A 25086-nucleotide genomic window follows, 5' to 3' on the forward strand; every position below is an offset into this window, starting at 1 on the left:
TAAATTTATTTATTTATGGCTGTGTTGGGTCTTCGTTGCTGTGCGCGGGCTTTCTCTAGTTGTGGTGAGCGGGGGCCTCGTTGCGGTACGCGGGCTTCTCATTGTTGTGGCTTCTCTTGTTGTGGAACACAGGCTCTAGGCACACAGTCTTCAGTAGTTGTGGCACGTGGGCTCAGTAGTTGTGGCTTGCAGGCTCTAGAGCTCAGGCTCAGTAGTTGTGGCGCACGGGCTTAGCTACTCCGCATGTGGGATCCTCCCGGACCAGGAATGGAACCTGAGTCCCCTGCATTGGCAGGCAGATTCTTAACCACTGTGCCACCAGGGAAGCCCACATTTGTTTCTTTTAAACATGTTTTGTCTGCACTCTGGATTTGATTTCTAATAGCTGATAGGAAATATTAAGACATTTACCCTGCACATTAAATTACATTAAACTAGAGGAATAAGCTGCAATAAATAACAAATGAACTAAAATATCAATTTCTCCCTGTAGTTCTATGAATTTTTTCTTTAGTCCACTTATATTTATTTTCTACTGATATATTTAGATTTATTTCTATCATTTTATTTTTATATTTCTTGTTCTGCCTTTTCAATGCTTTTTTCCTCCATTCTTATCTTTTACTGGATTTTTTTTTGTTTGTTTCCTCAGTCCATTATTTTCTCTTTCTTCTGGTTTCAAATTTATACACGAATTCTCTTTTATTTTTATTGGTTATCCTTGAAACTTTACCTTACATATTTAATTCAGCAAAAAGTTAAAGATCTTAAACCCTCTCTCAAATAATACAAACAGAATATAACAGCTTAACTCCGTTAAACTCCCTCCCAGACTAACCAACTAGTGTTGTCAGCATTTTAGTTTGACTTTTTTAATGCCCTCGTTGAATATATTTCTTATTTTATGCAGGCAATATTTATTTGTAATTACGTAAATGTTTATGATTCATGTTGCTCTCCCTCTTCCTTCTTGTCTCTCAGATCATCTTTCCAGGTTAATTTAAAATTTTCCTACTTCCTGAAGTACTGCCTACCGAAAAACTGTTTCTCCCCTCACCCCATTTAAGGAACCGGCTTGCTCCCCGTCACGGAGCAAACAAGGGCACCTCTTTCTTGTTTTCACTCCCTCCTGCTGCAGCAAGAGTCCAAATAAAGGCTTGCCTGAATTTCTTGTCTGGCGTCTTATCAATTTTTATTGATTAAAGAGTCCAAGGGGGCTTCCCTGGTGGCGCAGTGGTTAAGAATCTGCCTGCCAACGCAGGGGACATGGGTTCGAGCCCTGGTCCGGGAAGATCCCACATGCCGTGGAGCAACTAAGCCCGTGCGCCACAACTACTGAGCCTGCACTCTAGAACCCGCGAGCCACAACTACTGAGCCCATGTGCTACAATTACTGAAGCCCGCACGCCGAGAGCCTGTGCTCCACAACAAGAGAAGCCACTGCAATGAGAAGCCCGCGCACCGAAATGAAGAGTAGCCCCTGCTCGCCGCAACTAGAGAAAGGCCGCGCACAGCAATGAAGACCCAATGCAGCTAAAAATAAAATAAATAAAATAAAAAATTTTAAATTATTAAAAAAAAGAGTCCAAGGACCCTGGTGGGTGACACGTGGAACCTCTGGCCAATAGCCTGTGAAGAACTGAACCCTGGTAACAATGGCAAGAATGAGTATGGGAGCAGATCCTTTCTAGTTGTGCCTCGAGGTGATTACAGCCCTGGCTGACACTTTGATTATAGTCTCTGAAGCAGGGGACCCAGCTAAGCCATGCCTGGATTCCCGATCTACAGAAACTGCGAAGTAACAATGTTGTTGTTTCAATCCACTAAGTTTTGGGGTAATTTGTTACACAGCACGAGATAACTTAATGTCCTTTATTTCTCCTATTATTTTGCATAGTGTGGTTCATTACGAACCTGACAATTCCAGTACCTGGAGGTGGGGGACCTACATCTGTTAACTGTTGTTTCTGTGGACTCTAATTTCAATCTTTGCCTCTGTGCTGGTGGTCTTTGTGATATTAATCAGAGTCCTCTAGGGAGGATTCACTTCTACTTCTGTAGGTTGTCAGCAGTGTTACTATCCTGGAACTAGATCAGCTGCCCTGGACGGCTCTTGCTTAGCTGGGGAACTACACTTAAGTTTTACAAATCACAGCTGCCTTCAGGCTCTTGGTAATGCCAGTGCAGTCCCATCTGGGGCAGGAAGTTCGATTCCAACTGCATCTTTTTTAAAATTTGTTTCCTCTGTGGGGGAGGGAAGATACTTGAAGACTACCCCTACCTCTTATGAAACCACCAATGTCACAAAAACAATGTCATATCACCTAATGTATCATAATGCCAGAAGCTGAAGTCCAGGCTAAAATAGCTCATTGTTTAACTTACCGTTTGTAATACATTAATGGAAATGGTTAAAAATCAGTTAATGGAGCCAATCACGCATTCAGCTTATCTAAAGAAAAGTTTCCTTAGGGTTAGGAGGGAATTTTAGGTACCATTTTAATCTCCTTACCAATTTATCATTTTGCCTTTCTCCAACTTACTTTTATCTTCCTTATAATTTTTTAAAAATTTAATTACACTAGTATAAAAAAGAAGGGAGCTGCTTTAGATTAAAAGAAATTTAAGCCATCTAAATATGTGTTTGGTCGTTGTTTGGATCCTGATACAAATAAAACAATTGTAAAAAGGCATTTTGAGAGAATTGGGAAAATTTGATTATGGATTTAAGTGTTCAATGATACCAAGAAATAACACAATTTTGTTAGGGGTGTTAATGGCATAGTGGTTACGTGCAAAAATATCCACCTTTTTAGAGATGCCTGTCAAGAATGTAGAGGTAAAATATGTTGGGATTTGCTTTAAAAGGGTTCATCAAAGAAAAAAGAAAAAAGGGATCGATAAAGTTCATGTGACAAAATGGTGATACTGCTGAGTGCAAAGCAATGCACTCTTTACCTTGAAATATATTGACAAACTGCATTGGAGCAAGTCGTTTTGGTTTCCACCCCCACTAGATCACCTCTGAGCCGGCTCATTTCACCCAAACCCTCCCACCCTCATGGACTTATTATTTCCAACTTTAATTAACATGACAAAGGTAAAATGCTATGTCATTGGACCCTCTGTTAGCACTTTTTAATTGTTGAAGATGAGCGGCTTTCAGATATTTGCTATTTTTAATATTTTTTGCGTGTGAGAAAAGCCTGCTTAGTTTCCTTCCCCATTAAAAAAATAAAGTATTTCTATTTTCCTTAGTTTTTATTGATTAGTAACATGTATTTATGTAGTTACAATGACTTTCCCAGTTTACAGTATCGTTTTCAACTTGGTTCATGGAGTCTTATGCAAACAGTTCAATATTTTACGCTCTCTGGCTTTGCTGTAATGATAAGAAACTCTTTTTCCAGTCTTCAGGATTATACAGTGTTATGCTTTCATTTGTTACATTTACATTTTTAATCCACCTGGAACGTATTTATGTTCTAGGTCAGTTTCTGGCTCTTCTCCCAGAAAACAACTAGCAAGTGTTGCTCAGCAACCTCCACTTGGGTTGGAGTTTGGTTTCTTTTCGGCGTGGGAAAAACAGCTGCACTCCCTTCAGAGTTGATTGCAACCTTAAAGCGTTGCCTAGTAACCCCGTTTCGGATGATGTGATTGGACCCTTCGCACGACCCACCCCCCCCATCCCCCCAAGCCAGAAAGAACTTAACTAGAAACCTAATCTCTCTTTTAGAAAACAAGGGCAGCGTACGCGTTGCACAGCAACCAGGTCTCCAGACCCTCCCATTGAAACTAGCGTCGGAATGGTCGCCCCGCTCAAAAATGGCGGCTGCGCACCGCTTTCAATATATTTCTCTCTCGACAGTTCTGCCAATAATTCAGTCTTCCACATCAGGCCCCCGAAGGGGTTCGCTAGGTCCTTTTTGAGTCTTGCACACACTGGGTGCGAAAGAGGATGGAGATAAACCCACCAGCCCTGGGTGCCCCGCACAAACATGGCCACTAGAGCGTCAACAGCGACGCAAGGCCGTCCGGCGGGGGGCGCGCGCAGCGCAGGCGCACTTCCGCTCATCCCACAGTGGCTACGGCGGCGGCGGTGGTTGCGGCGCGGGGCATGGTCCCCGGGTCGGAGGGCCCGGCCCGCGCCGGGGGCCTCGTAGCTGACGTGGTGTTTGTAATTGAGGGCACGGCCAACCTGGGGCCCTACTTCGAGGGGCTCCGCAAGCACTACCTGCTCCCGGCCATCGAGTGAGTGCCGTTTCCGCGACTCCAACCCCGCCCTCCGACTTTAGTCTTCCACAGTCTTTTGTCTCACCCCGACCTTTCACCTCCGACCTTCACAGGTATTTTAATGGTGGTCCTCCTGCCGAGACGGACTTCGGGGGAGACGTGAGTCTTGGGACTCTTGAGTTTGAGGGAAGAGGGAAGCTGGGAATCCGGACTCCTGGGTCTGAGAGAGGAGGGGGCGGGGACCTGGACTCCTGGGTCTGAGGGGGGAGGGGCTGGGGTCTGGACTCCTGGGTCTAAGGGACGGGGAGCTGGGAGCCCCAACTCCCCTGAGGGAAAAGGGAGCTGGGGGTCCCAGATGAAAAATTTCTCTGTCCTCTCCTTCCAGTATGGGGGGACCCAGTACAGCCTCGTGGTGTTCAACACGGTGGACTGCGCCCCAGAGTCCTACGTACAATGTCACGCTCCCACCAGCAGCGCCTATGAGTTTGTCACCTGGCTCGATGGCATTAAGTGAGCTCTTTTCTGGGCTTTGGGAAGGGTTGGGGGACCCTGTGACGGACCGCGGAGGAATGGTGGCTTGGATTTGAGCTGCAGGATCCATCCCCTCACATTAGTTGGCTGAAAAGGGCTGTGATGGGGATTGTGGTTTTATCCCGAAGTCACTTCTGTGGTCGGTTCTGTGTGCTTAGCTGATGTTGCTGTCTGGCTCGGAAGTAGAAAGAACTTCCCAGTCAAGGAGGCCTGTGGAACTCCAGCACCCACGTGTGATTCCTCCCTTTTCTGCCTGTTGCTTCTCATTTCTACTCTAGTTCTCCATTTTCAGATGGAGGCATTGAAGCCTGACTGCAAGAGGGGTGGGGCTAGGCCAAGATAAGCTAGGCCTCTGTGCTTTGGAGTGAATTGTGATAGTTGACATTGCAGGCTCTTGCAGGTGCAGACAGACTGGGGCCACAGCACGGCTCTACCACAACAGAACTCTCTGTCCCCTGCGTCTAATATAATTTGTCTCTAAAACGGGAAGGTTAATGGTACTTACAGTTATTGTGTTACTTATTCACTATTGGGTAACATTAAAACTTAGCAGCTTGGGACTTCCCTGGCGGTCCAGTGGTTGGGACTCCACACTGCCCCTGCAGGGGGCACAGGTTGATATCTGGTTGGGAACTAAGATCCCACATGCCTGGAGGCGTGGCCAAAGGAAAAAAAAAAACTTAACCGGTCTAAGACAACAGACATTTATTATCTCATGTGGTTTCTGTAAGTAAGGAATTCAGGGGTGGCTTCGATGGGTTGTTCTAGCTCAGGGTCTCTTGTGGGATTGCAGTCACCATGACTTTGGGCTGCAGTCATCCAACAGTGTGATTGCGACCGGAGGATCCATTTACAGGCTGGCTCACCCTATGGCTATTGGCTAGAGGCCTCGATTCCTTGCCAGATGTTAGCCACAAGGTGTCTCCGTGGGGCTGCTTGAGTGTCCTCCAACAGCTGGCTTTCCTCAGCCTGAGCAATCCAACAGAAAGAGCAAAGAGGAAGCCACAGAGCTTTTTATGATCAAATCTTGGAAGTCACACATCATCACTTATATCACATTCTGTTTAGTACACAAGTCAGTCCTGTCCAGTGTTTGAGGGGGGCGTGAATACTAGGAGATGAGGATCATTGGAGACATGGTTACCGTGACTTTGTAGGGATACTTCGTGAATTAAACGAGTTGATGACTATTTAAAACAGTGCCTGACACGTATTAAGTGCTACCTAAGCTGTTGCCGTTGTTTCGTGTTTCTGTTTCTTGGATTGCAGATGGATAATGGTAGTCCATGCCTCAGGACTCCTGGGAGGATGACAGGACCTGATTTTCATACTGTGTTCAACTCAGGGTCTGGTCAGGGTTCATTAAATAACACCAGTTCGCTGTTTTCTTTGTACGTCCCTGCAGCAAATGTTTGTTGAACACCTGCTTTGTTCCAGGCTGTATGCGCTGGACTGGGTGCTGCACGTTCACTGCAAAGTTGAACACTGCAAAGTTTCCCCCTCATGGTCTTTAGAATTCATGGTCAGGGTAGAGCAGGGTTTCTCAGCGTCAGCACTGTTGACCCTTTGGGCCATATGATTCTTTGTTATTGGGGGGCCGTACTGTGCATTGTAAGGTGTTCAGTAGCATCTCCGGCCCCTACCCCCCAGATGCCAGTGGCTACTTCCCTCCCCCAGTCTGACAAACAAAAATGTCCCCAGACGTTGTCAGATATCTCCTTGGGGGCAGAATCCACCCCATTTAAGAACCTCTGGACTAGATTGTGGTAAGACTTGAATAATGTTGAATGGGGGCTCCTTGAGGCCCAAGTCCAAGTCTAATGTCCCTCAAGTCTCTAGCACCCAGCACAGGGCCTGGCACAAAGGAGGCCTAAGGAAAACTTTGTTGAACAAGTGAGTAAATGAATGAATGCCCAGAATGCACTTCATACTCTGGTTCCCCCTGGTAAACTCCTATATAAACATCAAGACCCGACTCAGATGTCCTTTCCCTGATTCTGGCAAGCAGCCAGTTGCTCTCTCCTCTGCCCCCATTGTCCCCAGGTGTTTCCCTGTCACAGCTCTACACCTCTGGACTGTGAATGTCCAGGACTTGGGTGTTTTCCCTGCTGTTTGCTTCCAGTTGGGGCCTGGGACCCAAGAGGCCTTAAGAGACCTTTGCTGAATAAATGAACGAGTGAAAGCTGTGGGGAAGATAATTACCAGGAAACCAAACCTTCTGGTGGTGGGTGTCAGGAAAAGCAGTTAAACCCCCTTACTTAAAAATGTCAAGGGCACTGGGAAGATAAGAGGGAAATGCTTTCGGAATACTTTCATCCCGTATTCACCCTCCCCTTTAACCAACCTGGAATACACTGCACCTATAACCAAATAAAAAAGATTTGTGTGCTGTATGCTCACCGGAATCCTCCCAATCAGCTGATAAACATTTTAAGCCATTATTTAATATTCACAGTCGTCACACCGGAATCCTCCCAATCAGCTGATAAACATTTTAAGCCATTATTTAATATTCACAGTCGTCACTGTTTTATCAAGTCCTATGTAGCCATCTAAATTCAGTTTCTGTGGCATTCAGGGCCGGTCTGTAACAGAGATCACGAAGAAAGTCAGCAAGTTTTGTTCACGCTTGGAGAAATCTTATCTTTTCCTGGAACATCCATCACTTATGGAACAAAGCAGGCAGTGTGATTTTTGAAACGTCCTTGCTTTGGAGAGGTTCATTTCTGATGTTAACATTTTCCTTTCTGACAAGAGGGGTGGTTCCCCCTCCCGCCTACAGCTAGTGACCCATCAGAAAGGCTAGGGTAGGGACTTGCCTGGTGGCTCGGTGGTGAAGAATCCGCCTGCCAACGCAGGGGACACGGGTTCAAGCCCTGGTCCGGGAAGATCCCACATGGCACGTAGCAACTAAGCCCGTGCGCCACAACTACTGAGCCCGTGTGCCACAACTACTGAAGCCTGCGGGCCTAGAGCCTGTGCTCCACAACAAGAGAGGCCACTGCAACGAGAAGCCTGTGCACCGCAACAAAGAGTAGCCCCCGTTCGCCACAACTAGAGAAAGCCCCCACGCAGCAACGAAGACCAATTGCAGCCAATAAATAAATAATCAAAAAAAAAAAAGAAAGGCTAGGGTAGAAGGAAAATAGCCCAAGTGTCTTCCCCATGGTGTTGTGACAGTGCGTTTGTGCATTCATTCATTCATCTGTGCATTCATTCATTCAACAGATGTTTGTGGGGCAAATTGTTCCAGGCACCGAGGAGTTAGGGGGTATGAGGCAGGCAAAGTCCTGGCCCTCTTGGAGCCAGTGTTTCCCTGGGGTGATGGGCTGGGCGGGAGTCTGGCTGTAGGAAGTCCTTGGTCGGAGCTGGCTGCTGTTCATGTTCCTTCAGTCCCTCTGGGGGGCTCCCGGCGCCTGTTAGCCCGTGAAAGTGGGTGGTGAGGACTCAGTGCTGTGACATCGGGCAGAGCAATTGGGGGCAGAGGCATGAGGATGAGGAATCATTTCATTTTTACTTTATGTTTATTACTTGAGGGGTTTATTTAAAACTTTATGATATTTAAAACATATTTTGCAACTAGTCATGCTTTCTCCCGTTCCCCATTTTTTTTTTTTTTGGCCGCGCCACACAGCTTGTGGGATCTTAGTTCCCTGACCAGGGATGGAACCTGGGCCCTCGGCAGTGAGAGCGCGGGGTCCTAGCCACTGGACCGCCAGGGAATTCCCTCTCCCACTGCCCATTTTTAAGTTTTTCTCATTTCTTGGACAAAATATTTGTTATGTGTCTCTCTCTGAGCTGGCAAAAGGTGGCTTATGCTTACTGTTCAATAAGAAAAAAAGCCAGCTTTGGGATCTCAAAGTGGTCAATCGCACTTTCCCTCATAAATTATTTTTTAGAAATTGAGGTGAAATTCACATAACACACAGTCATTTTATTTTATTTATTTTTTAATATTTATTTATTTTTTGCTGAGTTGGGTCTTCATTGCTGCGTGCGGGCTTTCTCTAGTTGCGGCGAGCGGGGGCTACTCTCCGTTGCAGTGCGCAGTATTCTCACTGCGGTGGCTTCTCTTGTTGCGGAGCAGGGGCTCTAGGTGCGTGGGCTTCAGTAGTTGTGGCACGCGGGCTCAGTAGTTGTGGTGCACAGGCTTAGTTGCTTCGCGGCATGTGGGATCTTCCCGGACCAGGGCTCGAACCCATGTCCCCTGCATTGGCAGGCGTATTCTTAACCACTGCGCCACCAGGGAAGTCCAACTCGCAGTCATTTTAAAGTGAACAATTCAGTGGCGTTTAGTACATTGAAAATGTTGTGCAGCCACCTTCTCTATTTAGTTTTGGAACATTTTCATCACCCTAAAAGGAGACCCCGAATGCCTGAAGCAGTTGCTTCCTGTCTCTTCCCCTACCCCCTCACCCCTGTCTCCTTAGCCCCAGCCATGAAGATGGCTTGATTTCTTCCAGCACAGGAAGCTGGCAGTAGGGTGGATCCAGAGTTGGTTCATTTATCGGGGCCTCCCCCAACTCTGTGGCATTAAAATTCCTGTGCAAACCGGAGTCTCGATGGTGAGGAAGAGGAGGGCTGGGGAGTGGGTCATGAGGAGGAACAGTGGTGTGGCCTGAGCACCCTGAGAGTGGGAGCAGAGGGCAGAAGTCTACACCGGGAAAGAATTCAGGTACGGCACAGAGGGGTCATGCTCCGGTGGCTCACTTACTCAGCAGGCATTTCCCGGGACTCTGTGTGTGTACTTGTAGAGCTGGCTCAGACCACTGGGTCTCCCTCACTGAGGGCTGCACCGTCTGGAGGGGAGGTGGGCTGTGGAAGGAAGCTTGACATTCGCAGTATTGGGGGACACGTGATGTGATTGAGGGTGGGCCCTGAGATCAGGTGGCAGGTGAGGAAGGCTTCCTGGAGGAGGATGACACTGGGCTGGGTGTCTGGTTAGGTAAGCAGGGTTTCCACCTGCGCCAGAAGGGGCAGTGGTATGTGGTCTTGGGGCGGACAGCACAGGCAGAGGCCTGGGCGCGTGGCTGATCACGGAGTCCAGGGACAGCCAAGAAGCTCTGGAGGACTTGCACCCAGAGAGGATGGAGTGGAAGGTGGGCAGGGCCCCAGATGCCCAGCTGAGGGCTTGGCTCTATTCTGGCCTTGATGGCCAGGGTTGGATTTGAAGCCATTTGTTTATGTAACACACAGTTCCCAAGGCCTCCCTTGTGCCAGGCTTGGCGGGGTGGGGTTGGTGAGGCTGGTGACAAGGGAGGTCTCAGACCCCGTCCCTGCCTCGTCGGGGAGACAGGTGCTGACACAGACACAGGGGCCACGGTTCAGAGCAACAGGGCCCTTAGGGCTCCCAGAGCGGGGCCCAGTCTGCACAGATGTCCCCTGTGGCAAAGGGTCAGCCTTGCGACCACGTGACCCGAAGAATCATGGTGACAACAACTGCAGTCTAGCAGAGGCCTGCCACAGGCCACACGGGGATGGACACTGGTGACCCCTCTGTAGATCAGCTGGGGGAGAAACCCAGATCTGTGTGTAGTAGTTTCCTGGGGCTGCTGTAACAGTACTAGAAACAAGGTGGCTTACAGCAACAGAAAGTTATTGTCTCGCAGTTCTGGGTCCAGGAGTCTGAGATGGGGGGGTGGGGGCAGGGCCGTGCTCCCTCTGGAACTTAAAGGGAGGGTTCCTTCCTTGCCTCTTTCAGCTTCTGGTCGCCCCAGACATTCCTTGGCCTGTGGCAGTGTCATTCTGATCTCCACGTGGCATTCTCCCTGTGTCGCATCACATCCACGTCGCCTTTCCTCTGAGTGTGTCTGTCTCTGTGTCCCAAGTTCCCCTTCTTATAAGGACACCGGTCATATTGGATTAAGGCCATCCTAAGGACCTCACTGTAGCCTGTTTACCTCTGTAAAGACTCTGTTTCCAAATCAGGTCACATCCTAAGGTGTGGTGGAGGGTTAGGACTTCAGCATACCTGTTTTGGGGGACCCAATTCAACCCATAACACTGTGGGAAGACAGAGGAGGCCCGTGCACCAGGCTGGGAAGCTGGGGTGAGACCAGGGCGGATGGCCCAGAGAGGGCAAGGTGCACAGGCACTGGGGCCCAGCACAGGATCCTGGGCTTAGAGTCCTGGGCCCTTTCTCTGTTCTGTCCTCTGATGGGGCCTCTTGCCAGAGGGACTGCCTTGCAGGAGATGACAAATGTCCCCTGTCCTCATGCCAGCACTGGGGATAGAGCAGGGAACTCTGCAGTGTCCCCGTCCCAAGGTGCACAGTCTACGAAGAGGGATGGCACGGGTTTGGGCCCTTCCAGGGTGGCCCAGGGGCTGGGGAGCCACAGGGCCCCCCGGGGGCTGACCGCCTGGCCCCCTGCAGGTTCATGGGCGGGGGTGGCGAGAGCTGCAGCCTCATCGCAGAAGGCCTCAGCACAGCCCTGCAGCTGTTCGATGACTTCAAGAAGATGCGGGAGCAGATGTGAGTGTGCCCACGTCGGTCTCGGTCCACCTGGCACGTAACCTGCTTTGCCTGTCTCGGGGCTCCACCCCCAGCCTCTCTGTGGGGAGGTGGGTGGGCTCTGCGTGCCGGACACTTGGGGCCAGGAAGCAGGCGGTGTCCGGGCGGTGTTCTGATGAGGACACCTGGCCTGTGCCCAGTCTCGGCGTCCTCACCAAAGGGGAGCCAGCTCTGGGTCTGCTTCCTGCCTTCCCTGCTTGCCGGGTATCTTAGAGTGAGTCAGGAGCCTCTTCCGGGCCTCAGTGTTCTCAGCTGTGAAGTAGGGGCCTGACTCCTGACTTCCTGTGGGGCGGAGGACTTGCACCTCTGCTGGTGCTGGCTCTGGGTCTTTTCTCAGGGCCCCTGTTGCCACGCGCTCCACATCTTTCCTTGTCCTCGGCAGCGGCCAGACACACCGAGTCTGCCTCCTCATCTGTAACTCACCCCCATACCTGCTGCCTGCTGTCGAGAGCACCACATACTCTGGGTGCACGACGGAGACTCTGGTGCAGAAGATTGGGGAGGTGAGGACTCCTGGGTCTGAGGCGGGAGGGCTGGGGCCTGCCGTGCTGGGTCCCAGGGTCGTCACAGACTCCGTGGCCAGCGCTGCTGGCTCCTGTTGGAAGAACTATAACCCAGAGTTCTCTGGGGCAGCTAATACAGGTCTTGGGGTCTCCTGTCCCAAAGCCTGATGGGATTTGGTTTTAGGGCCAAGCAGGTGTGACAGCCAGGGCTTGGCCTGGTGGCTTTGTCCTGACTGCTTGTCCCCTCTCCTGTAGCGAGGAATATACTTCTCCATCGTGTCTCCCCGGAAGCTGCCTGCCTTGCGGCTTCTGTTCGAGAAGGCGGCTCCCCCGGCCATGCTGGAGCCGCTGCAGCCGCCAGCAGACGTGAGCCAGGACCCGCGGCACATGGTGCTGGTGCGGGGGCTTGTGCTGCCAGGTGAGGCCCGGGTGCTGCTGGGGGGACGGGCGCGGGAGGGGCGTCCTCCCGGGCTCCCTCTGACCTCTGACTTGGACTTTCTTCCTGTCTCTCAATCCCCTTCTCGTGGGGCTCGATCGTCCATCCTTGGCTCTCAGTCGGAGGTGGCTCGGCCCCCGGCCCCCTGCAGCCGAAGCAGCCTGTGCCCCTGCCTCCAGCACCACCCTCGGGGGCCACGCTCTCAGCAGCCCCCCAGCAGCCTCTGCCCCCTGTGCCCCAGCAGTACCAGGTGCGAACATCACCAGGGAAGGGACGTGCTCCTGGGGCCTTGCGGGAGCCCTGGTCCCTTGGGAGAGACCTAGTTGGATGTTGGGCCTTGGGGGTGATGGGCATCTCCCTTGAGACACCTGGAGGGTAGAAGTTTTAGGGCTGGGGAATCACGTCCCTGTGGGGTGATGGGAGTCACGAGCTCCTGCGATATTGGAGCTGGGGAGGGTGGTCCTCACCAGCCCCTCCCCTGTATCACCAGGTGCCCGGGAACCTGAGTGCAGCCCAGGTGGCTGCCCAGAACGCAGTGGAGGCCGCCAGGAGCCAGAAGGCGGGGCTGGGCCCTCGCTGTGAGTCCCGGGCGGGCACGCGGCGGGGCCGGGGGCGGCCGGGCCACTCTCCACACACCCGCCCCCACCGCTTCCCTTGGTCTCGCCCGCAGTCTCGCCCATCAACCCCCTTCAGCAAGCCGCTCCAGGAGTGGGTCCCCCCTACAGCCAGGCCCAGGCCCCCCCGCTGCCCCCGGGGCCCCCCGGCGCCCCCAAGCCACCTCCTGCTTCCCAGCCCAGCCTGGTCTCCACTGTGGCCCCTGGCCCGGGCCTGGCCCCCCCTGCGCAGCCCGGGGCACCATCCATGGTAGGTACCTGCCTTCTGGCTGCTAACGCAGTGCAGGGGAGGAGCAGCTGGCCTTTCTGAGGAGGCCCAAGGGCACGCGGGTCTTGTTGTTCGCGGTCCTCAGGGGCTCGTGGAGCTTGTGCCAAGGCGACACTGAGTAGCGGGTCCGGGAGCAGACTCATGGGGTTTGTGGTTCCGGGTGGGTGAAGACTGTTCTGAGGAGCCCGAGGGGTCCTGGGGGCGCAGGACATCAGGGGCTTGAGAGTCTTTGAATCCTACAGGGTCAGAGCATTTATGGTCCCAGGCACGGCCCAGTGGTTGGTGTTCTGGCCCTGGGGGTGCAGAGGAAGGGACCTCCGTCCCGTTCTGCTTGTTGGTTTGTCCCTCTCTCAGGACACTCCCTCCCAGGAGATGGTCTGACCCTGCCCCATGGCCCTCCTTCCTCCCCTCTGTCAGGCGGGCACCGTGGCCCCAGGCGGGGTGAGTGGCCCTTCTCCGGCCCAGCTCGGGGCCCCGGCCCTCGGCGGGCAGCAGTCAGTCTCCAACAAACTTCTGGCCTGGAGTGGGGTCCTTGAGTGGCAGGAGGTGAGTGGATCCATAGGGCCAGGCCTGGTGGGGTGCAGGGTTAGGCCGGGGTCCCCATGGGGTCGTGGGACTTGTGGTCCTGAGGATAGTCCCAAGGACACGTGGGATTTATAGCCCGGAATTCAGGATTAAGAGAGGTCTTGGATTCTCGGTCCAGGGAAGATCCAGGAGATGGTGGCATCTAGGGGACAGAGGGCTGTGGGATTCGGGGGCAAGAGGAGAAGCCCCAGCGTTTGTGGAATTTGAAGGCTAGAGGATTGTGGGATTGATGGTCTGGTGGAGGGGCCCAGGGCTCATGGGACTTAAACTGGGGTGGGGGTCCTGAGCTTCGGGGCTCCCAGGGTAGGGCAGGAGAGGTCAAGGGGATGGAGGCTTGGGACCTTTCTCACCGTGACATGCCATTCTTCTCAGAAGCCCAAACCTGCCTCCGTGGACGCCAACACTAAGCTGACTCGGTCGCTGCCTTGTCAGGTCTACGTGAATCACGGCGAGAACCTGTAGGTGCCTGCTGGGGGTGGGGTGGGCGGTGAGCTGGGGTGTGCGTCTTCCTGACGCCCCTCCCGTTGTTGCCCCAGGAAAACAGAGCAGTGGCCCCAAAAGCTGATCATGCAGCTCATCCCCCAGCAGCTGCTGGTGAGTGGCGGGAGAGGACAGCCGCCCACCCCCTCCCGCCTCTGTCCTCCCCTCCTCACGTCCCTGCTTCGCACGCTGGCTGACGTCAGTGTCTCCCGCAGACCACCCTGGGCCCTTTGTTCCGGAACTCAAGGATGGTCCAGTTCCACTTCACCAACAAGGACCTGGACTCTCTCAAAGGCCTCTACCGCATCATGGGCAACGGCTTTGTGAGTGGGCTGGGCGGGTGGGCGGCCACTCCCCATCCTCCTGGGCCCGAGGGAGCCATTTTTGATGGTGGGGCTGCCTTTGTGACCTCGGGTTCCTCAGCCTTAGCTTTTTTTTTTTATAATTACAACATGCACCAGATTGAGGTCCGTTCCACGTTAAAACCCTTGGCTCTGACGGGGGTTTGCTGGGTTGGCTTCCTGGGGCCAAGAAAACAGAAATGCATTCTCTCGCACTTCCGGAAAAGAGAAGTCTGAATGAAATCAGGGTGTCAGCAGGGCCGCGCTCTCTGAAGCCTCTAGGGGAAGGCCCTTCCTTGCCTCCTACAGCTGGTAGCCCCCGGCGGGGTTGGCTTTAGACAGCAAAACTCCAGTCTCTGTTTCCATTGTCACATGGCTGTCTTCCCTCTGTGTGTTTCTTCCCTGTGTGTGTGTCTCTGTCATCTTATGAGGACACCAGTCATTTGGATTGGGGTCTGCTTTAATGATCTCATCCTAACTTGTTACATCTGCAAACACCCTATTTCCAAATAAGGTCACATTGACAGGTGCTGGGGTTTGGAACTTCAGCGTGTCTTTTTGGAGGATACAGTTCAATTCATAACACTGAGGGAGGCTCTCTAAATAGAGCAGAACCAGTTAATGAGTACATCCTGTGGATCTGGCACTTTTCTAGGAGAGGGGACTTTTGGTGGATTACCTCATGGAATCCTCAGGAAAATTCTACAAAGAAGGTGATCCTGAGAGTTGGGAATACCTTCAACTGCAAATAGCAATACACCCAACCAGCAGAGTTTTTAGAACAGATAGATGATTGGGGTGGAGGCTTAAAACAACAGTTTACTCTTTCTCCTAGTCCTGTGTGTGTCAGCTGGGCTCAGCCGGGCTAGTCTTGCTTGGGGACTCTTGTGGGGGTTACTGCCAGGTGGCGGCTGAGACTGTGGTCATCTGAAAGCTCACCTGGGCTGGAGGTGCAAGATGGCCCACTCACATGGTGCTGTCAGCGGGGTTCAGCTGGGCCTGGCCATCGGGTGCCCACATGTGGCCTCCCCGTGCGGCTTGGGCTTCTTCACAGCATGGCAGCTGGGTTCTGAGAGGGATGTCCCCAAAGCGAGCATTGTACAAGCGGACATTCATTTGTGACACGTAACAGGACATCCAGAGGTGAGCAGCTCTCGGGGTTAGTTATGTAGCCCCATGACGTCAGGGCCAGGATCTCTGGGGTTCTCTTGGCTTCTCTCTCGTGGTTGTAAGATGGCTTTCGAAGCTCGAGGACTCTTGTTTGACTTGCTGTAGGAAGGCAAGAAGGAGGCGTGGCATCAGCTGTGTATTCCCCTCTCTTTAGGAAAGCACTTTCCCACACTCTCAGGCAGGCTTCCCTTCACGTCCTGGGCCAGACCCAGGCCACTGGGCCACCCTTGGCTGCATAGGAGAGCATCGGGGAACAGGCACCCATGAGTGCACTGGGACCCGGACGTGTTGCTACCCAAACGGAATCGGGGTTCTCTACGCAGGGGAGAAGGGCAGATGGTAGGCAACTAGCAGGGTCTGCCTCGCGTGAGAAAGCAAGGCTGACTTGGCCAGGGTTCTACAGCGGGGACCTCAATCTTATCAGCCCCTCCTCCCCCAAGAGCCCACCTCCTGAACACCCCGCGTATTAACGGCCTCACCTGACGTTCGCTAATGTTTCCCGGGTACTTCCTGTGCGTCCAGCCACGGGCAGGATGCCTGACGTGTATCGCACGTCCCAGAGTCACATCCCTTGGGACGTTAGTGCTGCTCCCCGAGGTTCTCACTGCAGGTACTGAGGCCGACAGGGTGTGGCGCCCCCAAGGGCCTCTCGGATTCCCAGTCAGTCGTGTATCCGCCACCACCATTGATCACGTGATTCCAGCATCAGCTCTGTGTTGAAGCCCCTCCCTCTCAGCCGTGGGCCCTCCCAGTGGGGCTTTGAGGAGGGCAGCCTCCCGCGGTGTGGCAAAGTTGGGGGGACTTCCTCTCTGCTCTCCTGCCCAGTGGTCAGCAAGAATCCCAGCCTCGCCCTGTTCCTTTGGCCACCCAGCTCTCTGGAGCAGCCTCAAGCCAAACCTTGAGTCTCCTCAACCTTTTAGAGCAGAAAGCTTGCCACTCCTGGCCTGTGGGGCCTCTAGAACCATCTGAAACGCGGGGGGTGGGTGGGAGGCCTCCTCCTGGTCACTGGGGTGACCAGTTGCGACGCTCTCCCACAGGCGGGCTGCGTGCACTTCCCGCACACGGCCCCCTGCGAGGTGCGCGTGCTCATGCTCCTGTACTCGTCCAAGAAGAAGATCTTCATGGGCCTCATCCCCTACGACCAGAGCGGCTTCGTCAACGGCATCCGGCAGGTCATCACCAACCACAAGCAAGTCCAGCAGCAGAAGCTGGAGCAGCAGCGCGGGGTGAGCGCCGCGGCCCCCCGGCCCCGAGCTCGCAGCAGACCCCGCGGAGCCCTCCTGGGGCGCCAGTGCTGGGCGCTTCCTCCTGCCAAATTCAGTCCTATCCCCATGTTGCCGTGCGCCATTTCTCTCCTTTTTTAGTGTTCTCGTTGAATCTCCAAGGCACAGCCCCCTCTTGGGGACCTGGGAACGTAAGGTTTACCTCCCAGACCCGCCCACCCGCCACAGAAAAGGTCCCCAGCTCCTGACAGGTTCCCTCTCAGGGCGCAGACCCTCCCTGACATGGGGACACCCCGCCCAGCCACTGATCTGCTCCCTCTCTCCCCACACAGATGGGGGCACAGCAGGCACCCCCGGGGCTGGGCCCCATTCTGGAGGACCAGGCAAGGCCCTCGCAGAACCTGGTGAGGACAGGGCCAGTGGGGTCAGGGCCCGGGCGGGGGAGGCCCCGGAGGAGGCTGTGATTCTGACCCCACCGCAGAGGTCAGGGTGTCTGGGGGCTCTGTCCTCACCCCCGTCTCTTCCCGTCAGCTCCAGCTCCGCCCGCCGCAGCCCCAGCCACAGGGTACCGTGGGGGCCTCTACGGCCACGGGGCAGCCGCAGCCCCAGGGTGCCGCCCAGGCGCCCCCGGGCGCCCCGCAAGGCCCTCCTGGAGCGGCCCCTGGCCCGCCCCCTCCCGGACCCATCCTTCGGCCCCAGAACCCCGGGGCCAACCCCCAGCTGCGGAGCCTCCTCCTCAACCCACCACCGGTGAGCTTTGGGGGCGGGCGGCAGATGGGAGCTGTGGGTCCTGGGCCTTGACAGTTTGATTCCTTTCATCTTGGAGGCGGGAGGTTGGTTTGATCGAAGGGTGTGACTGGCGACCCGCCTGGCTCCTCCCCACATGTCTTACGTGGGCTTCTGCTAAGATTCCTTGGGAGAAAGACCAGAAGCTACCTGAGGGGCTGGGGGAGGTGGGGGCTCCCCACCAGGGGCCTCTGAACTGCTTTCCTTGTTCTCCCAGCCCCAGACTGGGGTGCCCCCGCCTCAGGCCTCCCTCCACCACCTCCAGCCACCAGGGGCCCCTGCACTGCTGCCCCCACCGCACCAGGGCCTGGGGCAGCCCCAGCTGGGGCCCCCGCTCCTGCACCCACCGCCGCCGACCCAGTCTTGGACTGCACAGCTTCCCCCGAGGGCTCCACTGCCAGGTAAGGGGGTTCGGGGGAGGCCAGGTCCTGGACTGAGTATCCCAACAGCCCCGGGACCGGAGCCCCAAGACCAGTGACTTCTGGGAAGTAAAGTTCTGGGATTGAAGAATAGCGGGTCGCCCGTGGCTCTTGGGGCTCTAAGGGCTCCTGGGAAATACAGCCCAGGGGCCCAAGGAGGCAGGAGCTCTCCCCACCGTTCCCTTCCCGTGTGTCTTCCTGGGGTTGCTGAGAAACGCCTTAGGGCCAGAGAGGTATGTTGGGGGATGGGCTCCCAAAGGCTTGACGGGAAAAGGACTATCTGTGGTCCCATGGCGTCAGAAGGCGCCTCTGTGGGTCCCCCCCAGGGCTTCCTAGACCACTCAGTGCCTTGGGCTCCCAGAGGAGGAGGGAGGAAGCAGGCCCAGGGCCCTCCAGGGCCCCAGGGACTACTGGGAGATGCAGTCCCTTCCCCACTGCCCCCCAGGTCAGATGCTGCTCAGCGGGGGTCCCCGGGGCCCGGTCCCCCAGCCGGGCCTGCAGCCCAGCGTCATGGAGGACGACATCCTCATGGACCTCATCTGAACCCCCGACACCCAATAAAGTTCCTTTTAACACACGCCCCGGCTCCCGTCACTGACATCCCCCAGGACTGGGCAGGAGGAGACGGGGGGAGGCACCTCTGTCCTTGTTCTCGCTTCAGCAGACGTCCCTGAGGCCCCGGGCTGGTGAGGCCAGGGCTTGGCGGCGAGTCAGGCAGCGGGTGCAGCCTGGCTCCAGGGAGATGTGGAGGCAGCGGGCAGGGCTCCCAGGGCCACGTGCGCTCGTGGAGCTAGAGAGGGTACCAGCTGGGCCCGGAGGAGGCCTCTGAGCCAGCTGGGCTTGGCAGCGTCTGTGAGAAGCAGGAGTCAGGGAGGCTGGGAAGGAAGGCGGTGGCGCTCTAGGTGCGGAGACCACAGAAATGAACGTGTGGGGGCAGGAGGAAGCTTGGGGTGGTCAGAGGAGCAAGTCAGTCCATGCTCCTGGAGCACGAGCATAAGGGAGGGAGGGCCTAGAGAGGTGGGTGAGTGCCAGGCGGGGACGGGGCTCGGATTCCAAGCCAAGCAGCTGGAGGCTTGTCCAGGGGATGCAGAAGAGCTGCAGGAGGCCACGAGCAGGGGCCAGGCCTGGGTCGGCTGGCTCTCAGAAGGCCCCCTCTGGGCTGTGGGATGCGACAGGGCAGGACGGAAGGCAGGTAGGGGTCCGGGGCAATTTCCCTGGGGAGAGGAGAGGCCAGAGGAGGGGCTGGGCCGAGTCGGGGGGCAGGAGGGGTGAGGCTAGAGACTAGTGTGCTGTGTGAAGAAAGCTGGGGGTGTACGGGTGGGGTCGAGGGCGGTGCCCAGGACCTGGCCTGGGTGTGTGGTAGACAGTGGGCCTCCCTGAGGCAAGGAGCTGGGAGAAGGAGCCAGTAGTGAGTGCTGATGGTCCAGGGACACCCAAGTGACCAAGGCCGTGTTGGGAGCCCAGGATGTGTGTCCTTAGCGACAGTATGTGTGTGGTGGTTGAAGACACCAGAATGGATGAGGTCTCATGTGGAGAGGGCAGGCTCCAGGTCCCAGGCAGAGACCTACCTTCCAGGGCTTTGGACAGGGTGGACGGTGGAGCCGTCCTGGTGATGGGAAACCCGGCAGGAATGTAAGGATGTACAGGTTTGGGATGTAATGAGGCAAAGGGCCTCAGGTCGTCCTTAAAGAGACGTCCAGGGGACGGCTGGATACAGACACGTGGCTGGAGCACAGGGGTGCTCTGGCCTGGGGGCAGAAAATTAGTTGTCCGTTGTCAGACCCTAGAGCAGTGTTGCTCAGAGCGTGGTCCACGGCTGGACCACCAGCATCCGCATTGTTTGAGACGCCGGTTAACATCAGATGCCCGGGCGGCGTCCCAGGAGAGAGGTTGCAATCTGGTGGCCCGTGGGCCACTCTACAGATGAGTTTTGTTTGGCCTTCCCTGTGTTAGCATATGTGGCATTTTTTTTCCTAACAAGTTAGTTGTAAAAATCAGGATGATTCACACACACACACACACACACACACACACACACAAAATCTGCAGTCTTGGCTTCTCTTGACAAGTCAGAAGATCTGGCACCCCTGGGCCCGCCCTTCTGCCTAGCAAACAACGGGCTGGAGCTGCCCCTTTCCATGGGGCGTGTGCTCTCTGGTTCGCCACAGTCCCCACCACTCCCTCTTGACTCCCCCACCACGAGGCAGGAGGCTGTTGCCTTTGGCACGGGGCTTGCACTGTTGTTGTTCCTGTGGTAGCGTTCGGAGACAGTGAAATCTTTCTTGTACCCATGTCTCTACCAAAAGTGGCAAAACGAAAGAGAGAACGAGAGGGCCACGTGTTTCGAGAGAAATGGGAGCGAGCCTATTTCTTTGTGGAGGTGAAGAGCATGCCTACCTGCTTAATATGCAAAAAAATCGTGTCTGTGTTGAAAGAATACAACCTGAGGCGTCACTATGAATCCAAGCACAGTAAGAGCTTCGACCAGTACACAGAGCAGACGCGAGACGCGATACTCAATGAACTGAAAAAGGGCCTCAAGTGTCAGTAGGGCTGGTTTTGGGAAGCAGACGGGAGCAGTGGCACGGCTGCCACGCACGGTTCCGGAATCATGTGAAAAGAGTCACCTGGGCATTCCAGCCTACCGACAGCGAGTTTAAAAGCGAGCAGAAATGACGCCTCCTGAACAGAAACTCATGTCTGTCTGGACCATCCTCTAAGTCTAGCAGGCGTCTGCATCCCATGGGGAGGTGAAGAGAAATCCGAAGACTGACAAGTCCGGTTGCTTGAACGAGTCAAATCAATCGTGGCCTTTTCTATCGCTGCTCATGAACTGTTGCCACCCAGTTAGCTTTATTTATTTGTGGTGTGGAGAATCTCGATGTGACCGAAGAAATCTGTGACACGGTGCCAAGGCAGGCCCGACACTGGGAAGTGACCTGTTTTCTGTGTGTTGAGAGAAATGCACAGTTTCATGGAGACTGGTCAAAATGCCTGAGCACAGCTACAGACCGTGGTGGTGATCAAACGATCAGTGTCACAGGGGACCGACAGGGGACGCCTTGATCCAAGCACTCAAGTCAGGTCGTTGCATCAATCACCAGGCACTGACCTTACTAAGAAAGTCAATGGAACACACGACATGATGTCCGTGACAGACTCGTGTACCTTAACCACGGGCAGGCTGGTGATGAACTTGACCCGATGTATTTTATAGAAGCTCTGTGACCTGGTTGTCACAGGATGTGTGGAAGCAGTCTGAACCGTTGCAGTCCATCCACTTGGTTCATTTCAGATGAGGCAGAAGCCACACCTTGGTTCCCCTGAGAAGGTCAGTCGGAGACTTTCGATCGAGGTTCCAACCCTTCTGAACACTCTCTTTTCTCCGCAAAGACGTACACAAACAGCTACTTGAATGTATGATCGTGTTCACCCAGTCCTGGCAAAAATGGGGAAGTCGTTGGCAGGGAATATTCTGACTCCCTTTCGTTGCTGCAGTTGGTTTCCAGAAACGAAAGACATGGCCCAGACCATGTTCACCCAACTCGCGGGGTTAAAGACCAAATTCCCCCAAGGGCTCTCTGCATCCAGACTTCATGAAAACAAACTAACACTGTCCAGTTTGCCTTTGTTGGTTAATGTCGATCATGTGAATGCAGACCGCAAATAGTAGTTATTGAACGAACTACAGGGCAGTAAGCTGCTGGTTCCTAAGTGGGTTCCGTCGGAAGATGACAGCCCTACACCACTCTCCAGTGGTTGTCCTGAACCTCCGTGTTTGGAAGCGGCCACGCTTGTGAACAGCCGTTTTCCGTTACAAAACTGAATCAAGTTCAATATCGCTCCCAGCTTCAGGAGTCCAGGTTGAATTCTCAACCACCCATCCCACCATGACAGCCAAGGCCTGACGTTGACATCTGGGGGTGGCAGGGATGACGTCCGCCTGCCGGCTTCAAGTCAGGGAGCAGAAGAATTATGACAGAGAAAAAAATTTTAGTAATTAAATATTTCTATTTTTCAATTTGTATTTTTTCAATTTTGGATTTGAAATATAAACTCCAGTATCATACATGTTTGTATTATGTTCCATGCATTCACCAGAGTTCAGTAAAGATTCCATTTGATTATATTTCTGGCCGTCGACTTTTCTTATACCTGTCAAGTTCACTCATTTATGTGGCCCACCTGGCTCCTGCCGGCATTTATGAGTTTATGATCTCTGCCCTAGAACCATCTAGAACCATCTAGAACTGTCGAAGCAGATCCATCCGGGGGCGGGAGGGAGGCTGGGCGTCGGCATTTGGAACAAGCTGCCTCGGCGATTTTGACGCAGATGAGAGATGGAGCAGGAGATCCCAGTGGCGGTCGAAGGAGGGAAAAGCGGGTGAGGTTTCCCAGGCAGCGTGTGTAGCAGGGGTTTTTGAAAACTCAGATGGCTCCAGGGACCAGGCAGGTGATGGAAATGTGTGACGCGGACGGGTGTAAGACGACAAGGATTGATGGGGACTGTGGCGAACTTGGGGACTGCTTGCCCCGCCTAACTGCATTCAAATTAAAACCAAAAAACACTGTGAGGACCAAACAAAATCCGCTGGTGGGTCTCACGAGGCCGCCGGGCCGCCATTTTGTGACCTCTGGAAGAAGAAGACGCGAGGACAAAGGACAGAGGCCAGAGGAGGACCCACGCGTGAGGGTGGGGTGGGGGCCGGGGGCAGGAGGAGCAGGCAGGCACGTGTGTTCTGGAAGCCGAGTTTTTGAGGAGAGGGTGATCGACTGTGTCCAAAGCCGCTAAAAGGGAAGAAGACTAGCGGGGAGCAGCCCGTGCCGTTCCCACCGGGGTGGACGTTGCCCTGCAGGGAAACACAGGCTCGAGTCCATCTGGGACAAATTGATCAGACAAAGAAATGTTTCCAGTCACTGGTTTGGCCGTTGTGGGCCTATGAGGCCCTCTTGACCTCAGCGCCCCATTAGAGGAACCAAAGGGACTGTCACAGTGTCATCACGGGTGCCTATCATACACAGGGTGAGGCAGAAGAAAGCCCTTGGTTACGGGTGGGCCCGGAGAGTGGAGGTCTAGACACGGAGAACTCACCTCCACATTTCACAGCCGGGGTGTAGACAACAGCCTTTAAAGTACCCCCGAGAACCGGCCAACGCCAATAGAGCAAATCTTTCTGGAACATTTTTCCCTGAGCACGAGGTACTGTTAAAGCTGCTGAAGTGTAGAAGAAATGGTGCAGACCTTAGCACCTCAGTGTTGAGACTCCAGCTTCTGAACCAATGAGCTGTGTGGCTTTGGGCAGGTCCCCAGGCCTCTGTGAGCCTCAGTCTCCCCACATGGCAAGTAGTGACTTCCTCGTAGGATTGAGTACCTGGCGGGCTCAGCACAGCCCTCCCCTCAGGAGAGCTGCTATTAGTCATGGTTGTTATCACTGGCCAAAACGCACTCTTAGAGGGCAAAACTGCTTCTAAAAATGCATGCCAGTTTGTCAGTACCACCAGGGCATCCATGAAGGTTGTAATTGGATGAGTGACTGGTTGGAAACATTTCATTTCTGACCAATTTGCTTTTGGACCATGCGTTTAGAGCTGGAAGCAAAACTGGGAATTGAGAATTCTTCCACAGGAACAGATCTGGCAAAAGTGGCAGAACATAACTGAAAAAAAAAAAAAAAAGCTAGAACACTGACACGTTAATGGTTGGAAACCTGTCTTGGGTGAGAGCATGCCCACCTACTACCTCTATAAAGAAAATGTATGAGAAAAACGACACCTTCTAAAAAAGGTATATTTGTCTCAAGGTACACAATACTCACTAATATATATTTTCCCACCATCTTGGCTTTTTAAAAAGTTAACCTTAAAAATGTATTGCGATATACAGGATTCTAGTTTCATAAAGGTGAAAAACCACTGAAGTGTGTAGAATAAAAAGTGAAGTACCCTTTCACACTTCATTCTCCCCTCTCACCCCAAACACTGAGCGAACCAGCATCCTCCCCAGAGGCAGATACATCAGTTTGGTGTTGGGTTTACATGCATGTGGTTGTAGACACGTTTATAGTTTCTTAAATGTTTTATGTAAATGAGGTCAGTTTCTGTATGTTCTTTATCTTGCTTTTTTTTCACTTGAGTCATGACCATTTGTCCACATCATTCGTTACATGAGGCTTTATGTCCTGTTATTAAACGGTTGCTTTCCCTAGTCCATTAAGTGGACAAATTCCAATCCCACAGACCATCTCGGCTGCATAAGCTGTCTGTCTGTCGATATGTAACAAACCCCATCACTCAGTGGCTTAAAACAATAAGTGTTTATTGTCCTGCAGTTGCTCTGGGTCAGGAATCCGGGCCCAGCTTAGCTCGTGCCTCTGGCCCAACGTCTCTCAAGGTTGCCGTCAACTGGGCTGGGGCTGTGGTCTCATCTGAAGGCTCCACTGGGGGAAGGCCCACTTCCAAGATCACTCACATGCCTGCTGGCCGGATCTGGTTCCTTGCAGGTCCCTGGACACAGAGCCTCAGTTCCTTGCTTGCTCTTGGCTGGAGGTCTCCCTTGGTTTCTCGCCATGTGGGCCTCTTCATAGGGCACCCAAGATGGAACCCACAGTCTTTTTGTAACTCAATGGTGGAAGTGATGGCCTATCACTTTTGCCGTATTCTGTTCATTACAGCTATCGCTAGGTCCAGCCCACGCTGAGGCTGAGAAGATAATACAAGGATTATAATACCAGGAGGTGGGGGTCATGGGGGCTGTCTTTGGGTAGCTGTGTAGTTTTCCACTATTATCAAAAATGCCACAGAGAATCAGCATATACATAACATCTTTAACCCCTCATTTGTGCAGGGATTCCTGTGTGATACAGTCTCAGCTGGAAAATTTCAAAATTGAGGAGTATGCCAGTTCTATTTCTATTTATTTGCCTTTTTAAAGATTGAACTTATTTTTTGCATAAAAAAACTTCTATGGTTCACACTCTCAGAGGCTC

General features: G+C 53.6%; 1 protein-coding gene across 5 annotated transcripts; it reads left to right on the plus strand.

The window, feature by feature from the left end:
• Nucleotides 1–4053: 4053 nt before the first annotated feature.
• MED25 (mediator complex subunit 25) lies at nucleotides 4054–22229 on the plus strand. 5 transcript variants are annotated; one of them, XM_082367611.1, is made up of 18 exons: nucleotides 4056–4251; nucleotides 4347–4392; nucleotides 4619–4743; nucleotides 11138–11236; nucleotides 11658–11778; nucleotides 12034–12196; nucleotides 12334–12464; nucleotides 12705–12792; nucleotides 12885–13078; nucleotides 13514–13642; nucleotides 14054–14139; nucleotides 14218–14275; nucleotides 14377–14484; nucleotides 16710–16898; nucleotides 17228–17299; nucleotides 17427–17645; nucleotides 17899–18082; nucleotides 20407–22229. In XM_082367611.1, exons 1-18 carry the CDS (start codon nucleotides 4118–4120, stop codon nucleotides 20649–20651), a joined length of 2391 nt encoding a protein of 796 aa, XP_082223737.1. In that variant the 5' UTR covers nucleotides 4056–4117; the 3' UTR covers nucleotides 20652–22229. The 5 variants fall into 5 exon arrangements, with proteins under 5 accessions (XP_082223733.1, XP_082223737.1, XP_082223736.1 ...); XM_082367610.1 differs by lacking the exon at nucleotides 20407–22229 and adding an exon at nucleotides 18524–18818; XM_082367608.1 differs by lacking the exon at nucleotides 20407–22229 and adding an exon at nucleotides 18546–18677.
• Nucleotides 22230–25086: the final 2857 nt, after the last annotated feature.

The sequence above is a fragment of the Balaenoptera borealis genome, assembly GCF_965194805.1.
Source record: "Balaenoptera borealis genome assembly, chromosome: 19".
Classification (NCBI taxonomy): Eukaryota; Metazoa; Chordata; class Mammalia; order Artiodactyla; family Balaenopteridae; genus Balaenoptera; species Balaenoptera borealis.